Raw genomic sequence first — 21,323 nt, forward strand, 5'->3', positions numbered from 1 at the left:
AAACCACTGTTTGTATTCCACTGTGTACATGCCTGGACATGCCTCGGCTGACTCCTCCCACAATTCCTAGGATAAAGGTGACTGCTCCCCAGCCCTTTGTATTTCTGGACCGGTCGACCACTCGAGGCAGACCTTCATTCTTTTGTTAATAAAAGCCTTTAGTTACTCTCTTAACTCTCAGTCTTTTATGAGTAATTGATAGCGCATCAGTTACTTTACCTCAAATGAATCAAAGTAGACACCAGTTCCTCAACGTATTCACAAACCTAGCTAATTCCTTCCAACAGCCCGAACTTCAGCTATTGACACCTGCCTTCAATATGATGGAGGAACAGCCCTACACCTTGATGTTCTATTTAGTTAATTACAATACCATACACCAAGCGGAATCAGCTTCACGCAGGACTCCACAGGAGGAGTTCAGTCAACAGACATGTCCACTCTGCCCCATTACAAAGAATGGGACAGCAACAAGTCCGTGGATCTTGTCCTGATCACAGAATCACAGAAACCCCACAGTGCAGATAGAGGCCATTTCGGCCCATCGAGCCTGCACCGACACATATCCCACCCGATCCCCGTAACCCCACGTATTTAATCCCCCTAACACTAAGGGTCAGTTTATCATAGCCAATCAACCTAACCCGCACATATTTAGGCTGTGGGAGGAAACCGGAGCACCCGGAGGAAACCCATGCAAACACGGGGAGAATGTACAAACTCCACACAGACAGTCACCCGAGGCCGGATTCGAACCCGGGTCCCTGGCGCTGTGAGGCAACAGTGCTAACCACTATGCCACCGTGCTGATCTACAAGTTGGATTCCTCCCCATCCCCACAAGTATTCCCTCTAGAATCGGGTCGAGGAGCGCTTTGTTATCTGGGCTGTTCCTCAGACTGTACAAGCAGAGATGGACATTCGAGCCCCGCGGGTCAAAGCAGCAACCCTGGCTGGTGCAGTCAATTTCTGGGTGGCTGCACTCAAATCTCCAGCCCGAGCCTGTTGGACAAACATCATTGCCGAGAAGTGGAGTAAGGAGAGCCCAGCCAAGAGGCAGAGAGAGCAACCAACCATCCAATACCCCATCTCAGTTACTGCAAATGGGATAATAATCTCCTCCCACACCAAGCCGCTTTATGGCCGGGCTCCGAGTGCGGCAGGAATTGGAGCCAATCCCAGTGTGGCGGGTTCCTGGTCTCACGGGTTACTCGGGGAGGTAGTTTGCATTTTTGATAAGCTCTATCTGTCAGCCTGCCTCCGCTGGTTCTCAAGGGTCAGTCTTCCATTCCTGCTCCAAATAACATCTTAGCAACTGACCCTCGGGCCCATTGCACTCACTTTCTCTGCTCTAGTGTCAGAAGTTGTGGCCTGGAGCCTCCCTACAGGATTTGACCGTCTAATGTAGGCTGATATATAATGGCTGCACCATTCTCCATCGTGTAGTGTGGCACTACCACCAGGCTAAGTGAGACAGACTAAGGACAGGTCTAGTAGTCCAAACATCATGAGGGGCTGCGGACCATCAGCAGCAGCAGAATTGTATCCCACCACAATATGTAACCTGGTGGCCCTCACTGCTTGATCACCAACAAGCCAGGAGAATAACCCTGCTTCAATGCAAGTGTAGAAGAGTGAGCCAGGAGCAGCACCAGGAATACCGGAGAATGAGGTACCAGCCTAGTGAAGCTATCATTCTACAGCGCCTTTCATGATCTCAGGATGTCCCAAAGCATTTTACAGCCAATGAAGTAGTTTTGAAGTGTAGTCACTGTTGTAATGTAGGAATGTTGAATGTCCTAACTCAGGGATTAATCATATTTCTACTTCTTGAACTCTTCCTTAACCCTGCCCCCTCAAAACAAAATCCCTAAACTAACCTTGAACAATTCTTGACAGCAAAATTGCCTTTTATAAACGGCAATTATTTGCAGAGGTCACAGCTAAACTATACAAACTCCCAGTTCTTCCCCCACAAGTGGAAACATCTCTTGACCCCATTGAACCTCTTCATAAAACCTCTAGGAAATCACTCTCAGTCTTTTCTATTCTATTTCCTGGATAGTTATAACTGCTCAGTTCTGGTAACCTTGTAAATCTTTTGCACCTTCTCCAGTGCCTCTATATCCTTTATGTAATCGAGACCAGAACTGTGCACCATACTCCTACTGTGGTCTAACCAAGAAAAAGAAAAAGAAAGACATGCATTTATATAGCGCCTTTCATGACCACAGGACGTCCCAAAACACTTTACAGCCAATTAATTACTTTTTGAAGTGTTGTCACTGTTGTAATGTAGGAAACGTTGCAGCCAATTTGCGCACAGCAAGCTCCCACAAACAGCAATGTGATCATAGAACATAGAATGCTTACAGCACAGAAGGAGGCCATTCGGCTCGTCGAGCCCATTCCGGCTCTCTGCAAGAGCAGTCCCACTCCCCCGCCCTTTCAAAGAATCATAGATTCATAGAAATTTACAGCTCAGAAGGATGCCATTTGGCCCAAAGTTTCCGTGCCGGCCGACAAAGAGCTATCCACCGTAATCCCACTTTCCTGCACTTGCTCCATAGCCTTGTAAGTTACGGCACTTCAAGTGTATATACAAATACTTTAAAAATGTTTTAAATGAGGGTTTCTGCCTCTACCACCCTTTCAGACAGCGAGTTCCACACCCCCACCACCCTCTAAGTGAAAAAAATTCTCCTCAACTCCCCTCTAAACCTCCGACCAATTACTTTAAATCTATGCCCCCTGGTTATTGACCTTTCTGTTAAGTCTGTGAATTATTTAGTTAATTAAAACAGACTAATGAGTAACAATAAAAACAGGTCTTTACTGGTTGGAGGTAGGGACTATACTGAATACAAGATTACTGCACAGTGCTTATATACCGGTGTGTTCACCCCCGGTATTACGTCTACAGCAGCCTGAGAAAGTAGTACATCTCTTAAGGTGGAACAGGCTTAAGCTCTCTTAAGGTGGAACAGGTTACATACACAACACTCCTCCCTTCTTAGCTTTATAGTCATCCCCCCCATTTAACATAACGTAATAACATATATACATATATAACTTCATGTTTAACGTAACATATCACAGATTCAGTCTCTGCGGAAAACAGTTCACAGATTCAATCTCTGTGGTGTAGTCGGTTCACGTTACTCATTCAATAGTCCTTTCATGGATTTAACAGCTTGAACTTCCGAACTGATTTGGCTCCGTTCGGAGGGACCACGTGTGTGATCTGGTAGAGGTGATAATGGTTCAGATGGGTCATCTTCTGTTTTTACTTTTCCTTTTCTGCTTCTTGGAGACTCTCTGGGCTCCATTGTCAGCTGCCACAGCTGCCAGCTGCATGCGCAGTTCCTCCTTCTCTTCCTCCTTTTTTTGTAGTAGAGCCACCTTCTCCCGATGTTCCGTAGACTTTCGGTGCTCCTCCATGATTTCTGTATGGTGGGAGTCGAAGTTACAAGTTGGGCAGGACAGGACATAGTAATATTCGGAGTCGTCCGACAGGTCAGCGAGAGGGTCGTCTATTTCCTCCATACCCAGCTGGACGTTAGCCAGCTCTTGTTCCAAATCCAGACATCTTTCCTGAAGAGACTTCTTCATGTGTACCTCTGCATCCAGCTTTTTCTGGGCTTTCAGCAAGTCGTTTACTAGTGACCTCATTTGTGATTTTAATACTTCAACTTCCTTTGGAGATTGATTGCTCGGACTATGCAGTCCCTCTACCGGAGCAGCTGTTTCAGCGGTCTGTTGTTCTACATTGACGTGAGTCAGCGTACTTTTGGCATCCAATGGCTGCTCTGTTGCAGTCGTTTCAGTCTGTGTCGTCACATCAGCCATCTCAATGACTTTTGAGAGCTCCGAACCCTTTTCCTTTGAAGATCGCAGCTCGTGTTCAAGTTTTTCCCATTTCAGAGTCTTGTCCCTCAGCATATGAAGGAGTTGGCTGACCGTTAACTCTTCTGACACCAGATTATGGCACGCACCTTCAGAACCTGAATCAGCTTTGATTCGTTCGGCCTCCTCGCGCAGATGGTTGGTGTGCTCCTGCTCCATTTTCTCCATCAGTTGCTTCTGTTGCCTTTCCAGATTCTCCCACTCTGTAACAAAGAACTTTTTTATTTCATTCATCTCTTGCTCAAAACGGCGAATCATTTGTTCTAATTGCTGTTGTAGTTTGAAATGGAGTTGAGTTCGAGCCCAGTGTCCCTCAAAAATGTGCATATCAGTAGACTTGACGGACTCAGAATTCTCTGTTAAACTATGTTGTTGTTGCTCAGTGGAATTCTGTGCTGAAACTTTGTCTTTTGCACATGGGTTGGTCTTACCATCATCAGTTCTAGAGTCTGGGCTGATTATCTGCACCGAGTTCTCACTCTTTATGGCTTTTAGCGAATGCCAGTCCATATTTATGTTTCTAAACCACTCCCGGCCTAGTAGTGGTGGACCTCCCTCCGGTAGCACATATAAGTCCATTATTTGACTTCCTTCGCCCTTGTTGGCCACTGCAACCTTTATTGTCCCGATGGGGTACACTCTCTGCCCCGTGTAGGTTGTCAATATAATCTCCGTATCCTGTAGGGGAATATGTTGGAATAACCTTCTGTAATCTTTCTTATTCATGACCGACAATGCCGATCCAGTGTCCAATTCCATTTTTACTTGGACTCCTTCTATCTGAAGAGTAACCCAAATTGTCTGGAGGTCTGCACCCTTACCAACGTTGAGTACCCTTAAGCTAGCCAGTTCAATACTGCTTGCGTCTGAATCGGACTCCTGTTCGGCCACCTTGTGTACCTTTGCGTATTTTCCTTGCGGTGACTTCTTGTTGCTGGTCTTCTTCCCTGACCTGCATACTCTAGCTATATGTCCAAGCCTACCACAAGTTCTACATTCTTGGTTTTTAAACCAACACTGGTTCTGATCATGCGTTGTCTTTCCACAACGATAACATTTAACAGAACTCACACCCAATTTGTGTGCACTGAGCTCCGGTGACCGTAGCTGCATTACTGCCGTGCCTCTCGCTGCAGCTTCGTGTGCTGCTGCCATAGTGACCGCCTTCTCAAGCGTCAGCTCATTCTCCTCGAGCAGTCGCTTTTGTGTATCCTGTTTAAATAAACCACACACAAATTTGTCTCGTAGTGCATCTGTCAGTCCCGTTCGAAACTGGCAATATTTCGCTAATTTACGCAATTCCAGCAAATATTCAGCATTGCTTTCATGCTGTAGCTGCCTTCTGTCGTAAAATTTAAATCGTTCCGCTAGCATCAGCGGCGTGGGTTTAGATGATCTTTCAGGACAGTAACAATCTCATCGAACGTCTTATCCGCCGGTTCATCTGGTGATAACAGGTGTTTCAATTGCCCGTATGTCTTCGCACCCATTAAATTTAATAATGTTAGTGCTTTATCAGCCTCACGAATTTTATTGGCCTTACAATAATTTTTAACTCGTTCAACATATATGGCCCAATCTTCGATGTCACTATCAAAGTTGCTAATATTCCCGTGTTTAGGCATTGTAGTACTTTATCAGATTTGCAATTTCTCAGATTTTTTTTTTTTTACTGCTATCCAAGATGGCAGCTTCCCGCTCTTGCCGTCGTCCTCCGCCCACAAAATGGCGGTTTTCCCGCGCTTGGCGGTCTTCACCCGTCCCCCGATGCCGTCTCCCTTCAGCCCCGAGTGCGGCCCTTATCTCCGCCGCGATCGATGGCCCGCGCTTTTCACCGCGGCTCTCGCACCTTCAGTGTCTGCCGACGCTGCGCCTTTCAGCCCGAGTGCGGCCCTTATCAGGGATTTCGATCGATGGCCCGGCTGTGCCTCGCACTTGAAAGCGGCCCGGCCCTTATCAGTGCTTGCGATCGATGGCCCGGCTGCGCCCCTCACTTCAAAGCGGCCCGGCCCTTATCTGCCGATCGCTATCGCCCTGTACCTCTCTCTTCCCCAGTCCTGTCTTCTACTCCGGTTCACAAGCTGATGGAGGCTTCAGGGTCCTAATGCCTGTCGCTTCCAGTGGGGTGGTGAGTGGTGAGGTTTGAAACCTCTCTTCAACCGCCGTGGAATAACTGCCGCAGGGTAAGAACCTGACTCGTCGCCAGTGTTAAGTATGTGTATTGTATTGAACAATTAACACAAGACTTAAACGTATAACTCAAACAGGTCTTTACTGGTTGGAGGTAGGGACTATACTGAATACAAGATTACTGCACAGTGCTTATATACCGGTGTGTTCACCCCCGGTATTACGTCTACAGCAGCCTGAGAAAGTAGTACATCTCTTAAGGTGGAACAGGCTTACGCTCTCTTAAGGTGGAACAGGTTACATACACAACAGGTAGTCACTTGGGTGAAATTTGATGTATCATTAAAAAAAGCCATCAGATGAATTCTGTCAATAAAAAGTCTGATGGCTACTGCTGTATTTGTGGCATGTGTCATTTTGCGAATAGGACTTTCACATTGAGGGCTTAGGATTACTTGCAATTGTCAGTATGCTGGACAAATAGCTAGGAATCCGCAGTGTCTTGGCCATTGCCGATGCTCAGGTAAGACGCTGCGAGGCAAAAGTGCTCGATTGGCTAGGCTAAGCAAATCTGGCCAGGATGAGTGTGTTCCTTACATCCCGGGCAGCAATGTTCTGGCGTAATGCTGCCGCTGGTTGTTGGTCCTCTGCAGGATGGTCATTCTCGCCCTCCTCCTCCTCCTCTGAGGAGGGTATGTGAGGAGCCACTTGGTCCTCAGGAATCTGCAAGCCACGACGCTGTGCCATGTTGTGACGTGCACAGCAAACCACGATGATTCTAGAGACCCTGGCTGCTGACTACTGTAGGGCTCCACCTGATCTATCCAGGCATCTGAAGCGCATCTTCAGCAAACCGATGGTTTGCTCGATAATGGATCTGGTGGAAATGTGGCTGGAGTTGTAGCGCTCCTCAGCTTCATTGGCTGGCCTCCTCAACGGCGTCATTAGCCAAGTCCTCAGTGGATAGCACTTGTCTCCAAGTAGCCATCCGTGAAGTTGGTCTGGCAACTTGAAAGCGGAGGCACACTAGACTGGTGCAGTATGAAGGAGTCATGGCAACTGCCAGGGTACATGGCACAAACATGCAAAATCTCCTTGTGGTCACACATCAGCTGAACGTTAAGGGAGTGGAAGCCCTTGCGGTTGATAAAAATACCTGGATTGCGATGGGGTGCCCTAAGGGCCACAAGTGTGCAGTCAACGACGCCCTGCACCCTTGGAAAGTCTGCCAGATGAGCTAATCCAACCGCTCGCGCCGTCACACTTGCACAATCCTTGATGAAATGGATGTGATTGCCCTCTTTGCCCTCGCGCACATCAGTTACCTGCATGATGCAAGTGTGTGCGGCCACCTGGGAAATGCCGCTGATGTCTGCTGATGATCCCTGGAATGAGCCTGAGGCAAAAAAGTTGAGTGGTGGTGACTTTGATGGCCACTGGTAATGCTTGTCCACCATGTCCTCTGGGCAGCAGGTCTTGCTGTAGCATTGCGCAGACCTCAGTCACTACCTCTTGCGAAAGTCAGAGCCGCCTTTGGCACTGCTGCTCAGTCATGTTGAGGTAGCTGACACTGTGGGCTAAAAATTCAGTTTGGGGCGCCAAGCTCGCCTGGGCGCCGGAATTACCGCTGCGCGCGGAGCCACTTGCGCCATCGGGATATTCAGTTTCAGCGCCCCAAATGGAAGCCAGCCGCTAAACAAGGCTTTAGGCGCCCCGCTTGGGGCGCTGAAACTGAATTTCGGCGCGCAAAGTGCCGCAGCGCCACCCGCTGCAGCACGGCAGGCTGCAGTACTGCAGGCCTTCCTCCCACTGTTAAGGGGGAGGTGCCTGCAACAGCGCGATCCCCGCCCGCGAGTGCCGGCAAATGAGCCCGCCACCAAGGAGAAGTGCCGGGCTCTCGGGAAACAGCCGGCAATGCCGCGGGGGGGGGGGTGTAGGAGGCCAGGGACGGAGGTGCGGGCAGGCAGCCGCCGAAAAACCGGCTGGCCGCACCTCCACCTTAACTCGCCCCACTACCGCCACAGGTAGGCCCCTGTGTACCGGTCGCTATTTGCGGCCGGCGCGGAAGAGGCGGCCGCGACCTAATATGGCGCTCGGGGCGGTAGCGGGGCGCTGCGCACACTGATGACGTCATCGGTGGTGGCGCAGCGCTACAGGCTAATGCCGCCATTAGCGCCCCGCTAAATATCGCGGTGGTTGTGGCCAGTGGCGCTAAAGCCTCTCAGTGGCCTCTTTGGGTGCAAACTGGTGGCGCAAGCAACTGAATTTCTCGGCCTGTGTCTGTAGACCCTGTTTGGGGGGTCTCCTGCACCGACGGGCTTCCAGGTGCTGGCCCCCTCTGGCCTGTGCTGCCTCAGCTGGGTGAGCAGCAGCCCGTCGCTCCTGCTGCTGTTGCAAAAAGGGTTCACCCGAAACGTCAACTCTAATTTCTCTCCACGGATGTTGCCTGGCCTGCTGAGTTTTTTCAGCATTTGCTGTTGTTATTAGGGAGAAGGCTATTTTAGATCTGGTAATGTGTAATGAGACAGGATTCATTAATAATCTCATAGCAAAGGATCCTCTGGGAAACAGTGATCATAACATGATGGAAGTTTCAGGACGAGAAACTTGGGTCTGAAACTAGTGTCCTAAGCTTAAATAAAGGCAATTACAAAGGTATGAATAGACAGTTGGCTAAAGTAGACTGGGAAAATAGATTAAAGGGTAAGAAAGTAGATAAGCAGTGGCAGACATTTGAGGAGCTATTTCATAACTCTGCAAGGTTTATTCCAATGAGAAAGAAAGACTGAGAAGGATGAACCATCCATGGCTAACTAAGGAAGTTAAGGAAGGTATCTAATTGATTGAAAAGGCATACAATGTTGTGAAAATTAGTGGTAGGCCAGAGGATTCAGAAATTTTTAGAAACCAGCAAAGGATGACTAAAAAAGAGGTAGAAGATATATTACGCGTAAACTAGCAAAAAATATAAAAAGACAGCAAGAGCTTCAACAGGTATATAAAAGGGAAGATAGTACCTAAAGTAAATATTGGTCCCTTAGAGGTTGGGGCAGGGGAATTAATAATGGGAAGCAGGGAAATGGCAGAGATTTTGAACAAATATTTCGTATCGGTCTTCACAGTAGAAGATGCTAAAAGCATCCCAATGATAATTGATAATCAATGAGCTATAGGGGAGGGAGGAAATTAAAGCAATGACCATCACTAGAGAGAAAGTATTAGGCAAACTAATGGGACTAAAGGCTGACAAGTCCCCTGGACTGATGGCCTGCATCCTAGGGTCTAAAAGAAGTGGCTGCAGAGATAGTGGATGCATTGGTTGTAACCTACCAAAATTCCCTGGATTCTGGAGAGGTCCCAGCAGATTGGAAAACTGGAAATATAACACCCCTATTCAAGTAAAAAGTAAAGAGGCAGACAAAAAGCAGGACACTATAGGCCAGTTAGCCTAACATCTGTCATTGGGAAAATGCTGGAATCCATTATTAAGGAAGTAATAGCAGGACATTTAGAAAATCATAATGGGCCAGAAATTCGTGACCAAATGCGTGAGTACGGTCTGGGTACTCACGCATCTGGCCGTTGCAAATGCCGGCGTTCAGCATGCACAGCGCATGCGGGGAACGCCGGCATTTCCAGTCCTCGGAACGAAGGGGTTCATAGGCACAGCGCGTGCGACTGCACAGGCAGCGCTTGCGCAGTGAACTTCGTCGATTTCATTCATGGATTCAGTGAGGGTAAGTCCTTACAAGTTACACGTGAAAAAAGCATGTGTAAAGTTGTTCCAAGGCTGCGGAGGAAGATATATTTTATCGTGGAGCTTCTGAAAGGCAATATTTTTGTTTGGGAAAGGGCGGGAAGTTATTTTAAGAAATTTTAAGTACGTTTTAAAGTTTAAAATTTTTTTTTAAACGGGTTTTCAGAACGGTAGGTAGAAGGAGCAATTGTGGCTGTGTGAATTGAATGTGAAAATGAGTGTTCTAAAATGAGTAATGTAACATTTCCAGCACTTTTAAGAAAGAAACTTTTCATCAGTAATAAGTAATTATGTATGTATGTCTGCATATATTCCTTTACGTATATGTATGTATGTTTTATATTCCTTTACTTATGTGTATGAATGTATGTTTTTAATTATGATTTTCCAATAAGTTACTTTCTCTGAAAGTCATAATTAAATAATACATTCATACACATAAGTAAAGGAATATATACATAACACGCAAAGGAATATATACAGACATACATACTTTCAGAAGCTCCACGATAAGAAATATCTTCCTCCGCAGCCTCTGGAGCAACTGTACCCATGCTTTTTTCATGTGTAAGTTGTAAAGACTTGACCTCACTGAAAGCATGAATTAAAGCGGCGAATTTTACTGCGCACACGCTGCCTGTGCAGTCGCACGCGTTCTGCCTCTGAACCCCTTCGTTCAGAGGACAGGAAATGCCGGTTTTCCCCACATGCACTGTGCATGCTGAAAACCGGCATTTCCTCCGGCCAGATGCGTAAGTACCCCGACCGTACTCGCGCATTTGGAAGGGAATTACTGGGCCAACATTTTACATGTCAATAAAATGAAAAATTTAACAATTGCACGATTTGCCCCCTCGCATCTGCGACTGAGAGTCCAAGGAGGTGCATTGCGCAAGAGGTCATCGTCGTACGTATCCTCACACTGTTCCCTTTCGGGAACTGTATGAAGTGGTGGAAGGATTTATGGCCGTGATTAACGCTCATTCCGTGACCGTAACCATCTTTGAACCAGCCATTAGGGTGGTTAGTCCTATGGCGTGAGGGTTTTACGGGCTCCCACAACCCATCTGAGGGGGGGGGGGCCACCCACACCCACGGACGCAAGTATCCCACTGGATGTCCACCCAGAATTTATAGTTGGAGCTCCGACTCCACTTGCCGGGACTGTCTGGAGTGGGGTTCGAAACCCTACTCCTTCTGGCCCAGCGGCGGGGATGCTTACTGCTACGCAAAAGGCCCACTCCGCACAAAAGGTGACACCCATACGTTTCCTGCGCCTTTTCCCTCCCCGTGACTGGAGCCCTATGCTGCCACTTGAAAGACCAAGCTATCATCTGCCCTTTTTGCGGCGCCTTGGACTTCTCATTACCAATGATGAGCAGGCGCTGCGCCTCCACCTCCTTGAGGAGATTGCTGAGGTCATCATCAGTTCAATTGTGAGTTCTTTTAATGCCGTGAATTGTGCTCATTCCAGCCATTTCACGTTGCTAATCGGATTGGGCCTTTGGCATAGCGGTAGGATCCCCGCCGCTGGGCCAGATCAGGGTAGGGTTTCGAACCCCGCTCCAGACAATCCCGGCAAGTGGAGTCGGAGCTCCGGCTCTAAATTCTGGGTTGACATCCAGTGGGATATTTGCGTCCGTGGGTGTGGGTGGCCCCCCATCCTTGTATAGCTTGTGGGAGCCCGTAAAACCCTCCCGCCATAGGACTAACCGCCCTAATGGCTGGTTCAAAGATGGTTACGGTCATGGAATGAGCGTTAATCATGGCCATAAATCCTTCCACCACTTCATACAGTTCCCCAAAGGGAACAGTGTGAAGACACGTATGACGACGACATTGCTAAATAAATAAATGGAATTAAAAAAAATCTTTTAGGGCTTTTAAAAGTCTTTAAATTGCTTTAATTCTGTTTAAAACTACTTCAGATTCTTCAAAATAATGTAAACGTTTTAAAAAGTTTATAAAAGTTACCAAAAGCTTCAAAAAACTTCCAAAAACCTATTTAAACTGCTGCTTTGCATGTAAAAATGCTTAGCAGCTTGGCAGAAACATTGGGGGCGTGTCCTGTTAAACTGAGACCTCAAGGGGCGTGTCTCAGTTGCACAGCGCGCTCCAGGCTTCGCGCTGGCTGCACTCCTGGGCGGCGTGACATCAAACGCTGCCCGGGATTCTTCAGATTCAAAATGGAATTCCAGGCATCCCTGGAGGTGATCGGCAGGCGCATTGGGTAAGTGCAAATCGAGACCTTGCACGCGCGGCAAGCCCCGTTCACGAATTTCTGGCCCAATAAAGCCATGTTGACTCTGTTTAATTGTATGAAAGGGAAATAGTGTTTGATAAGTTTACTAGAGTTCTTTGAGGATGTAACAAGCAGGGTGGATAAAAAGGAACCAGTAGATGCAGTGTATTGGATAAGGTGCCACATAAAAGATTACTGCACAAGATAAGAGCTCAATGGGTTGGGGGTAATATATTAGCATGGATAGAAGATTGGCTAACAGAAAACAAAGTCAGGATAAATGGGTCATTTTCCAGTTGGCAAACTGTAATTAGTGGGTGCCACAGAGATCAGTGCTGGGGCCTTAACTATTTACAATCTATTTTAATGACTTGGATGAAGGGACAGAGTGTAATTAGCCAAATTTGCTAATAATAAAAGGTAAGTGGGAAAGCAAATTCTGAGGAGGACACAAAGTGTCTGCAAAGGGATATGGATAGGTTAAGTGAGTGGACAAACATTTGGCAGATGGAGTATAATGTGGGAAAATGTGAGGTTATCCACTGGTAGGAAGAATAAAAAAAGCAAATTATTTTTTAAAATAAAAGAGACTTTCTAATGCTGCAGTACAGAGGGATCTGGGGGTAATTGTACATGAAACACAAAAAGTTAGCATGCAGCTACAGCAAGCAATTAGGAAGGCAAATGGAATGTTGGCCTTTATTGCAAGGGGGGGATGACAAAAGTAGGGAGGTCTTGCTACAACTGCACAGTGTGCTGGTGGCACCACACCTGGAGTACTGTGTACAGTTTTGATCTATTGAAAGGATGGATATATTTGCATTGGCAGCAGTTCAGAGAAGGTTCACTAGATTAATTCCCGAGATGAAGGGGTTGTCAATGAAGCAGGGTTGAGCCTATACTCATTGGAGTTTAGATGAATGAGGTAATCTTATTGAAACATAAGATTGAGGGGGCTTGAGTGTAGATGCAGGGATGTTTCCCCTCATGGGGAAATCTAGAACTAGGGGGGCACAGTTTCAGGATAAGGGGTCACCCATTTAAAATGAAGATTAGGAGGAATTTCTTCTCAGAGGGTCATGAATCTTTGGAATTCTCTACCCCAGAGAGCTGTGGAGGCGGTGTCAGTGAATATATCCAAGGCGGAGATAGACAGATTTGAGCTACAGGGGAATCGAGCGTTATGGGGAGCAGGCGGGAAAGTGGCGTTGAGGCCAAGATCAGATCAGCCATGATCTTATTGAATGGCGGAGCAGTCTCGAGGGGCCGAATGGCCTACTCCTGCTCCTATTTACGTTCAGAGAGGATTGCAGTCAGGCCCTGGAGATTCTTGTTAAGAGTTCTGGCTCCCATTTATAGACAAGGGTCCTTCCCATTGAGAGCAGGTTTGTTCATATTGGGAGGGAGAGTGAGTGATAAACCCCCAGCTGCAGGGAACTAACCAGATATTACTGTAACACAAGTAAATTAGTTTGCTTTGACTAGAGACAAGCTCTGGATCAGAAGAAAATCCCTGGTTCTGCAAGAGATTAAATCAAGGACTCATTTAGGCCATATTTGGATGTACAGTCCTCCTGAGCAGAGGGTGAGCAAACCTCAGCACTGCAGTGCAAGTAAACCTAGAACGGATAGGAGTTTACAGTGAGCTTCATGTAGACAGATGAACCAGGCTGTTTTACAAGGAGCCAGTAAAGGATTTCATTCGCTCAGACTCCTGTTTGGTTACCGGTCCAGTGAGGGGCTGGGCAGAATCTCCATCCAGGAAAACAAAAGTCTTCACTTCAAACCGCTTGTGATGGGTTGGGAACTGCAGGCCGGAAAACACATCCACCGGGTGTAGGAGGGCCTGGTAGTCATCACCCTCATAGCAGCACCAGCAACAGGAGGGTCAGTCAGTGGGAGCACCTGCAACAGGAGGGTCAGTCAGTGGGAGCACCTGCAACAGGAGGGTCAGTCAGTGGGAGCAGAAAGAACATTTGATCCAATAAAGAAATGGGATTTTAGTTTGGCATTGGAGGAAAGGGTTAGAGTTCAATCCATTCCTTCGATGAGAAAGTAGCCATCTACACCCACCCCTGGGCTACAATGGACCAATTAGTTCACCCCATTACTCTAAAGCTGGGATCACATTCAGCTTGCTTAGTGCAATAGTAACTGTTACATGGAACAATACTGAAAAAGTCGATTGAGAAAAGGTTCAGGACCAATGTAGAGAAACATGCTAAAGCCGACTGGGTACTGGATTGTATTATAGAACTATTCAGTACACATCAAAGGACACCATTCTGTCACTTTGCAAGTCATTGGTTAGACCGCATCTAGAGTACTACACCCAGTTTTGGTCCCATCATGATGGTGATAGCAGTCTTGGAAAAGACTCAAACTATGAGAATGATTACTAGCTACAAGAACCTTAGCTGTGCAGACACATTGAGCTGTGTCTACTTATCCTTGAGCAGCATAGAATTAGAGGTGGCCTGATAGAGATCTATATGGGGCTGCAAAGCATCCCTGCTGAGATTATTAGTATGACACGAGGACATGGGGAAGGTGAAACTAGGCAAGAGTCGGAATAGACTGATGTTGGTGGTTCTCCTTCCCACTCGCCGCCCACCCAGCCCAGCTTTAGAGTAGTGAGTGCCGAGAATGCATTGACGGCATGTGGTGGGTGATGATTCTCAACACACCTTTCAGGGGGGAGCTGGACTGGTCCATGGCCAGAAGCAGAGATCATATTGCATCAAAAAGGTAAGTGTCTTTGCAATTAACATTTGGCAGATTGTGGCACATAGGATCTCCTGGACTAGATTTGATCACCTGAGGCATCAGAGTATTTCCCCCGTATTGGCCCTGGGTTTTCTGTCTCTCCCAGGAGATTACGTGGTTATTGCGATGAGAGGAGTACGAACTGTCTAAATGCTACAGTCAGAGTGTGGGGCAGGCTTGATGGAAAAGTTGGTCGTTCCCTGCCCATCATTTTCTATGAATTTTTAAAACCATTAGCCCTTCCATTCAGCCTTTCCTTACCCATCCACCAGTAGACTCCATTGCACCTTGAAGTTTGGGGTTAGGACAGGAGTCGCCCAGCAGTCATGCAACATCAGGACAATCATTGGGTCCGTGCGGTCCTGGACACGAACCTCCACAAACACTGGGTCCTGAAGGATACTCTGAATGGGGTAGTCACTATCCACATACCAGGATCTGTAGTTACCACCTGAAAGGCAGACACAAGAACCAGTCACTCCCTGCATTGATACATTCCCAGTGCTTCTGTCACCATTACCCAGGGCCGTTGTACCTTTTGCAATTCTCAGTTCCAGTTTCAGAATCCCATCATCAGAAGCTGGAGGTGGTGGAGGAGCCGTGTAAACCGTGACATTGATTTGTAAGCCAGTCTCTTTCCTCCCCTTATACTTGCACTGGACATGCAGGCTGCAGAGAGACAATAGCAGGTGGAGCTTCATCCAGCAACACATCCCTCCAACCCCAACATCTCCCCACCATCCTCCTACCTGAAGGTGCTGTCTCGGGTTATTGAGCCCAGTTTCCCAGTCAGAATCATCCTCTTACCCAACACATCCGTTTCATACACCAAGGTTCCATTCTCCTCCTGCAATGAGGACACTGGTTAATAGGGAGCTGGTTCATTCAGGTGGAGAATGCGCGGCCCATTAATACTCACCCGCTTGGTCGAGCCACAAGAGGTAATCGGGAAGCGGAAGGTCACAAGCTGGGCAGTGGTTAGTTTAGGCCTGCACTCTGCTTCTTGTCCATTTTTCACAGATGACAGGTTGAGGGCAGGAAGGGTCAGGGTCTTGGAGTTCACTATGATGAACTGACCATCCGCTGTGCACACTGCAAGAGAATTACAATTCAATTCCACTGCTCCCATTGATGGTCAGGGGCTTCTCATTCGTGGAGAAATCAGAGGTCTCAGACCAGAGACTTGAGGGACAGAGTCTCAAAAGCCACAGACCAGCTCACAGCAGGAACAGGACTAGAATCCAAGTAGAAGCACAACCATTTAGTTTGACAGTGGAGTGAGCAAGGATGCATTTATATTAGCTGGGAACAGGTCTCGGCCAGTCTGCCCCTCAGGCCGGTGCCACCATTCAATGAGATCATGACTGATCTATATCCCAACTGCATATCACTTGACCCATGGCTAGCAGTGATTTCAGATTTCGTTATTTTTACTTTTTCTTAATTCATTCACAGGATGTGGGTGTCACTGGCAAGGCTGACATTTATTGCCCCATCCCCAATTGCTCTTTAAGGTGGTGGTGAGCTGCCTTCCATGTGGTGAAGGTTCCCAATGACTGACAGTGGTTTGGTACAACTCAGTGGCTTGCTGAGCCATTTCAGAGAGCAGTTAAGAGTCAACCACATTGCTGTGGGTCTGAAGTCACATAGGCCAGATCAGGCAAGGGCAGCAGATTTCATTCCCTTAAGGAAATTAGTGAACCAGATGTATTTTTAATGAATCAGGTAATATGCCACCACACCTATGCTGCAAATATGTAGTCAGAGGTAACTACCGCGACACCTGCAAAGACATGCCGATCTAGGCCAACTTGACCAACCCATCTCAAATCTAGAAAGCAATTTTGGACCGTTGCCAAAACCCTTCAGTCTTGACAGATGGTGAAATGCAACATTCCAAATGGATTCCATAGAGGACTTCATAGTACAGCCTGAAGGATCAAACTAGGACAATCAACTGCCTCAGAAACGGTCATGGTAGAAATTGCCACCTTCTCCATAGGTGGTAGATTAAAGCATGCCCATCATGCGACTGTGGAGCTCCTACTTAGACCCTGGATCACAACATTGAGCATTGCCCTCAGATGAAATTCTCAGGCAGCCTACAAGATATCCATGCTATTGCATTGGAAGCTTTGGCCTGGTTAGCGATTTTTTGTTGCTACCACCATTAAGAGAACATCATAAGGTGGGAGCTACTTTGTACCAATCATCAGCAGCAAACTCCAAACCACATGGAAATCAAAACATTGGAGTCCAAAGGTCTACTGCAGGCCACCAATATTTATAAGCAACAGTCACTACCCACCAACAACCCAAACACATGCATGAGGTGTGGCAGATATTTACCATCAAAAACCTTCCTTGCAACAGCAGTTACCTTTCCACTACTGTGGGTGTGACTGGCTATTCAATGAGAGAATTCATCAAAATAAATTGTAGCCTACAAAAGATTCCATGTTCTCAACAACTACTAGCCCAGTAACAGCTTGACAACCCAACCTGTAGTAGAGGTACAGGTACACTATCCCTTATCCGAAAGCCTTGGGACCAGCTGAGTTTTGTTTTTCGGAATTTTTCGGATTTCAGAAGGTATTATTATAAGACTGGGAAATTTGTATTTAATATAAATTGTAAAAGTTCAGGCTACCTCTTGCGACTGTTCCGTGTCTCATTCCCCTTCCTGCTTCTCTGGAAAGCCGGATATCGGCTGACTTCTACTAAGCTGGTCCACAAATCAGGTCGGGGGTCGGGTGGGGGGGGAGAAAAGAATATCGGACGGGCCGCGGTTCATGTCGGGGGGGGTCCGGGGGGTAGGTCGGGGGGGTGCGGGGTGGGTCGGGGGGGTCCGGGGGGGGGTCCGGGTCGGGGGTCCGGAGGGGGGGTCGGGGTCGGGGGGGGTCCGGGGGGGGTCGGGGGTGTCGGGGTCGGGGGGGGGGTCCGGGGTGGGTCAGGGTCGGGGGGGGTCCGGGGTGGGGTCGGGGTCGGGGGGGGAGAAAAGAATATCGGACGGGCCGCGGTTCGGGTCGGGTCGGGAGAAAAGAATATCGGACGGGCCGCGGTTCGGGTCGGGTCGGGTCGGGAGAAAAGAATATCGGACGGGCCGCGTTTCGGTTCGGGTCGGGGGAGAAAAGAATATCGGACGGGCCGCTGCAGCTATCGGACGGGCTGCTGTGTTGTTGGGTTCACTCTCCCGGTACCTCCTTCACACTGCCTGGCTCGGCCTGCATTCTCCTACCCAGGAGGGAACTCTGTGACCCTCTGCCCTGCTCAGCGTAAGTCGTGCGCCACTCTGGTCATGTCGTGCGCACGACTTACGCTGAACAAAAAAACTTTCAGTTTTTAGAGGTTTTCGGTTTTCGGAAGTTCGGATAAAGGATAGTCTACCTGTACTGCAGATTCAACACATTACCAATTCCACTGAAAGGCCAACTTTACCAGCAATGTTCCTTCAGCAGGTGTATCAACCGTCAAGACCAAACTTGCTCCTCCCTTCCAACATTAGATGAAGCACAGGTTTGAGATTTACTGTCATTGTAGACCAGACATGTACCATTAATAATGCTCAATAACCACCTAATCAACAGAATCAACACCTTCGCAGAGCAATAGGGTCACTCATTGTACAATTTCAGCAGCAGATTACTTGACTTCAACTGAATCAAACGAGACACCATTTCCTCATTCCAGCAAGTATTCACAAACTGAGCTAATTCCTTCCAATACCCCGAACCTCAGCTATTGACACCTGCCTTCAATATGATGGCGGGTGGAACAGCCATACACCTTGATGTTCTATTTAGTTAATTACAATACCATACACCAAGGGGAAGCAGCTACACTCAGGACTCCACGGGAGGAGTTCGGTCAACAGACATGTCCACCCTGCCCCATTACGCAGAATGAGACAGCAACAAGTCCGTGGATCATGTCCTGGTCTACAAGTTGGATTCCTCCCCCATCCCCACAAGTATTCCCTCTAGAATCAGGTCGAGGAGCGCTTTGTTACCTGGGCTGTTCCTCAGACTGTAGAAGCAGGGATGGACATTCGAGCCCCGCGGGTCAAAGCAGCAACCCTGGCTGGGGCAGTCAGTGCTGCTAATCTCTGGGTGGCCACACTCAAATCTCCAGCCTGGGTCTGTCGGACAAACATCATCGCCGAGAAGCAGTGGCTGGGCTCGGAGTAAGGAGACCCCAGCCAAGAGGCAGAGAGAGCAACCAACCGTCCAATGCTCCATCTCGGTTATTGCAAGCAGAATAATAATCTCCTCCCACACCAAGCCGCTTTATGGCCGGGCTCCGAGTGCGGCAGGAATTGGAACCAATCCCAGTGTGGTGGGTTCCTGTTCCCACGGGTTACTTGAGGAGGTCGTTTGCATTTTTGATAAGCTCTATCTGTCAGCCTGTCTCCGCTGGTTCCCAAGGGTCAGTCTTCCATTAATGCTCCAAATGACATCTTAGCAACTGACCCTCGGGCCCATTGCACTCACTTTCTCTGCTCTAGTGTCAGAAGTTGTGGCCTGGAGTCTCCCTGCAGGATTTGACCATCTAATGTAGGCTGATATATAATGGCTGCACCATTCTCCATCGTATAGTGTGGCACTACCACCAGGCTAAGGGAGACAGACTAAGGACAGGTCTAGTAGTCCAAACATCATGAACTGCTGCGGACCATCAGCAGCAGCAGAATTGTATCCCACCACAATATGTAACCTGGTGGCCCTCACTGCTTGATCACCAACAAGCCAGGAGAATAACCCTGCTTCAATGCAAATGTAGAAGGGTGAGCCAGGAGCAGCACCAGGAATACCGGAGAATGAGGTACCAGCTTAGTGAAGCTATCATTCTACAGCGCCTTTCATGATCTCAGGATGTCCCAAAGCATTTTACAGCCAATGAAGTAGTTTTGAAGTGTAGTCACTGCTGTAATGTAGGAATGTTGAATGTCCTAACTCATCCAGATATGTAAAATCTATGCATATATTACATACTAGCTGAAGTGCCCGGCGGTGCCGAGGCTTTTTCGAGGGAATGTTGTTGTTGGAAGAGAGAGAGAGAGCGACTGGGGGGAAGAGAGAGCGACTGGGGGGAAGAGAGAGAGCGACTGGGGGGAAGAGAGTGAGGGGAGGGGTGGGGGGAAGAGAGGGAGGGGAGGGGAGGGAGGGGAGGGTGGAGGGAGGGGAGGGGGAAGGGAGGGCGGGGGAGGGGGAGGGGGAGGGCGGGGAAGGGGGGAGGGCGGGGAAGGGAGGGCGGGGGGAGGGGAGGGGGGAAGGAAGGGAGGGAGGGGGGGAAGGGAGGGCAGGGGAGGGGAAGGGAGGGAGGGAGGGCAGGGGAGGGGAAGGGGGGGAGGGGAAGGGAGGGAGGGCGGGGGAGGGGAGTTGGGGATGGAGGGCGGAGGGGAGGGAGGGCGGCGGGCGCCCTCCCCCCCGAGGGTAGCGGCCCCCGAGGGTCGCGCCCCCCCCTCCGGAGGTGAAGACCGCCGATTGCGCGCGCAGCAGTAGCTGAGACGCGGCGTCTCTCTCGGCCGGCGGGCCCGGTTGCCAGGGCAACCGTGACGCTGACCAAGCCAGAGAGAGAGATGCCGCGTCTCAGCTGCTCCTGCTGCGCGCGCGGCCCCCCCCCCGAGGGTCGCGGCCCCCCCCCCCCCTGAGGGTCGCGGCCGCCCCCCCCTCCCCCCGAGGTGAAGACCGCCGATTGCGCCCGTTGCCAGGGTAACGCTGGACGCTCAGCAAGCCCCGGCAGAGAGAGACGTCTCAGCTCCTGCTGCGCGCGCACCCTAGCGGCGCTGGGCTGAGGCTCGGCCCTCCAGCCTTCGAGTGGGGCCGGGAGGTGCCTAGCTCGGGCGTGGGTGCGGAGGAGACGCCGAGGCTTCTGGGCCTACCTGGAAAAACGGGGAAAGGTAGGAAAATTAATGAGATTAGATAAGTTAATTACTTTCTAAATCATTTTTTTAAAAAACAATATGTGTTTTAAAAGCAACGTTTTTTTTTAAGACGCAGAAAGCGGGAAAAAGAAAGGAAAAGTTTGGAATCAAGATGGCGGCGACTCACCTCGGTTCAGAACGATAAAGCCCGGCCACACGCGCACCGATTGGCCCGGCGGCACACGCCAGCAACCCGGCGTACGATTGGTCGAGCTCGAGGTCACTCTGTCGCTAATAAGCGGATAATGAGATGCTAATGAGCGGAATGTTGAAGATTTTTGGGATACCGCGGGCGCAATTTTAGCCCGGCCGAAACGTAAATACGCTTAAAACCGTCTCGGAAGCGTAAGCTTTCTTTGGAGGTAACGCGCGCATAGGTACGCCCTGTAACTTTCGAGTGCATACCCGCAACGCACACACGATGACAGACAGATAGACAGATAGACAGACAGACAGATAGACAGATAGAAAGACAGAATGACAGAAGTACCGATTTATATATATAGATATATAAATATCTGCCTGCTGAACACCTAAAGCAGCAAGGTGGGACACAGTTATGTGGAAAACCAAGCAACTAACAGGAGGAGAAGCCTCTCA

The 21,323-nt window shown here is 48.8% G+C and overlaps 1 protein-coding gene across 1 annotated transcript in view; it reads right to left on the reverse strand.

The window, feature by feature from the left end:
- LOC147108382 (zona pellucida sperm-binding protein 4-like) overlaps nucleotides 1-19,038 on the reverse strand; it is a 29,967-nt gene extending 10,929 nt beyond the window's left edge. Inside the window, exons 1-5 of the mRNA XM_086004257.1 lie at nucleotides 18,810-19,038; nucleotides 15,720-15,892; nucleotides 15,550-15,647; nucleotides 15,336-15,469; nucleotides 15,062-15,251 (exon numbers count right to left, since the gene is read on the reverse strand). Of these exons, the coding sequence (XP_085860383.1) occupies nucleotides 15,062-15,251; nucleotides 15,336-15,469; nucleotides 15,550-15,647; nucleotides 15,720-15,892; nucleotides 18,810-19,038 (824 nt within the window). The remainder of the gene's footprint in view (nucleotides 1-15,061; nucleotides 15,252-15,335; nucleotides 15,470-15,549; nucleotides 15,648-15,719; nucleotides 15,893-18,809) is intronic.
- Nucleotides 19,039-21,323: the final 2,285 nt, after the last annotated feature.

Source organism: Somniosus microcephalus, chromosome 13 (genome assembly GCF_052327205.1).
Source record: "Somniosus microcephalus isolate GS21.2 chromosome 13, FLI_Smic_1.0, whole genome shotgun sequence".
Taxonomy (NCBI): domain Eukaryota; kingdom Metazoa; phylum Chordata; class Chondrichthyes; order Squaliformes; family Somniosidae; genus Somniosus; species Somniosus microcephalus.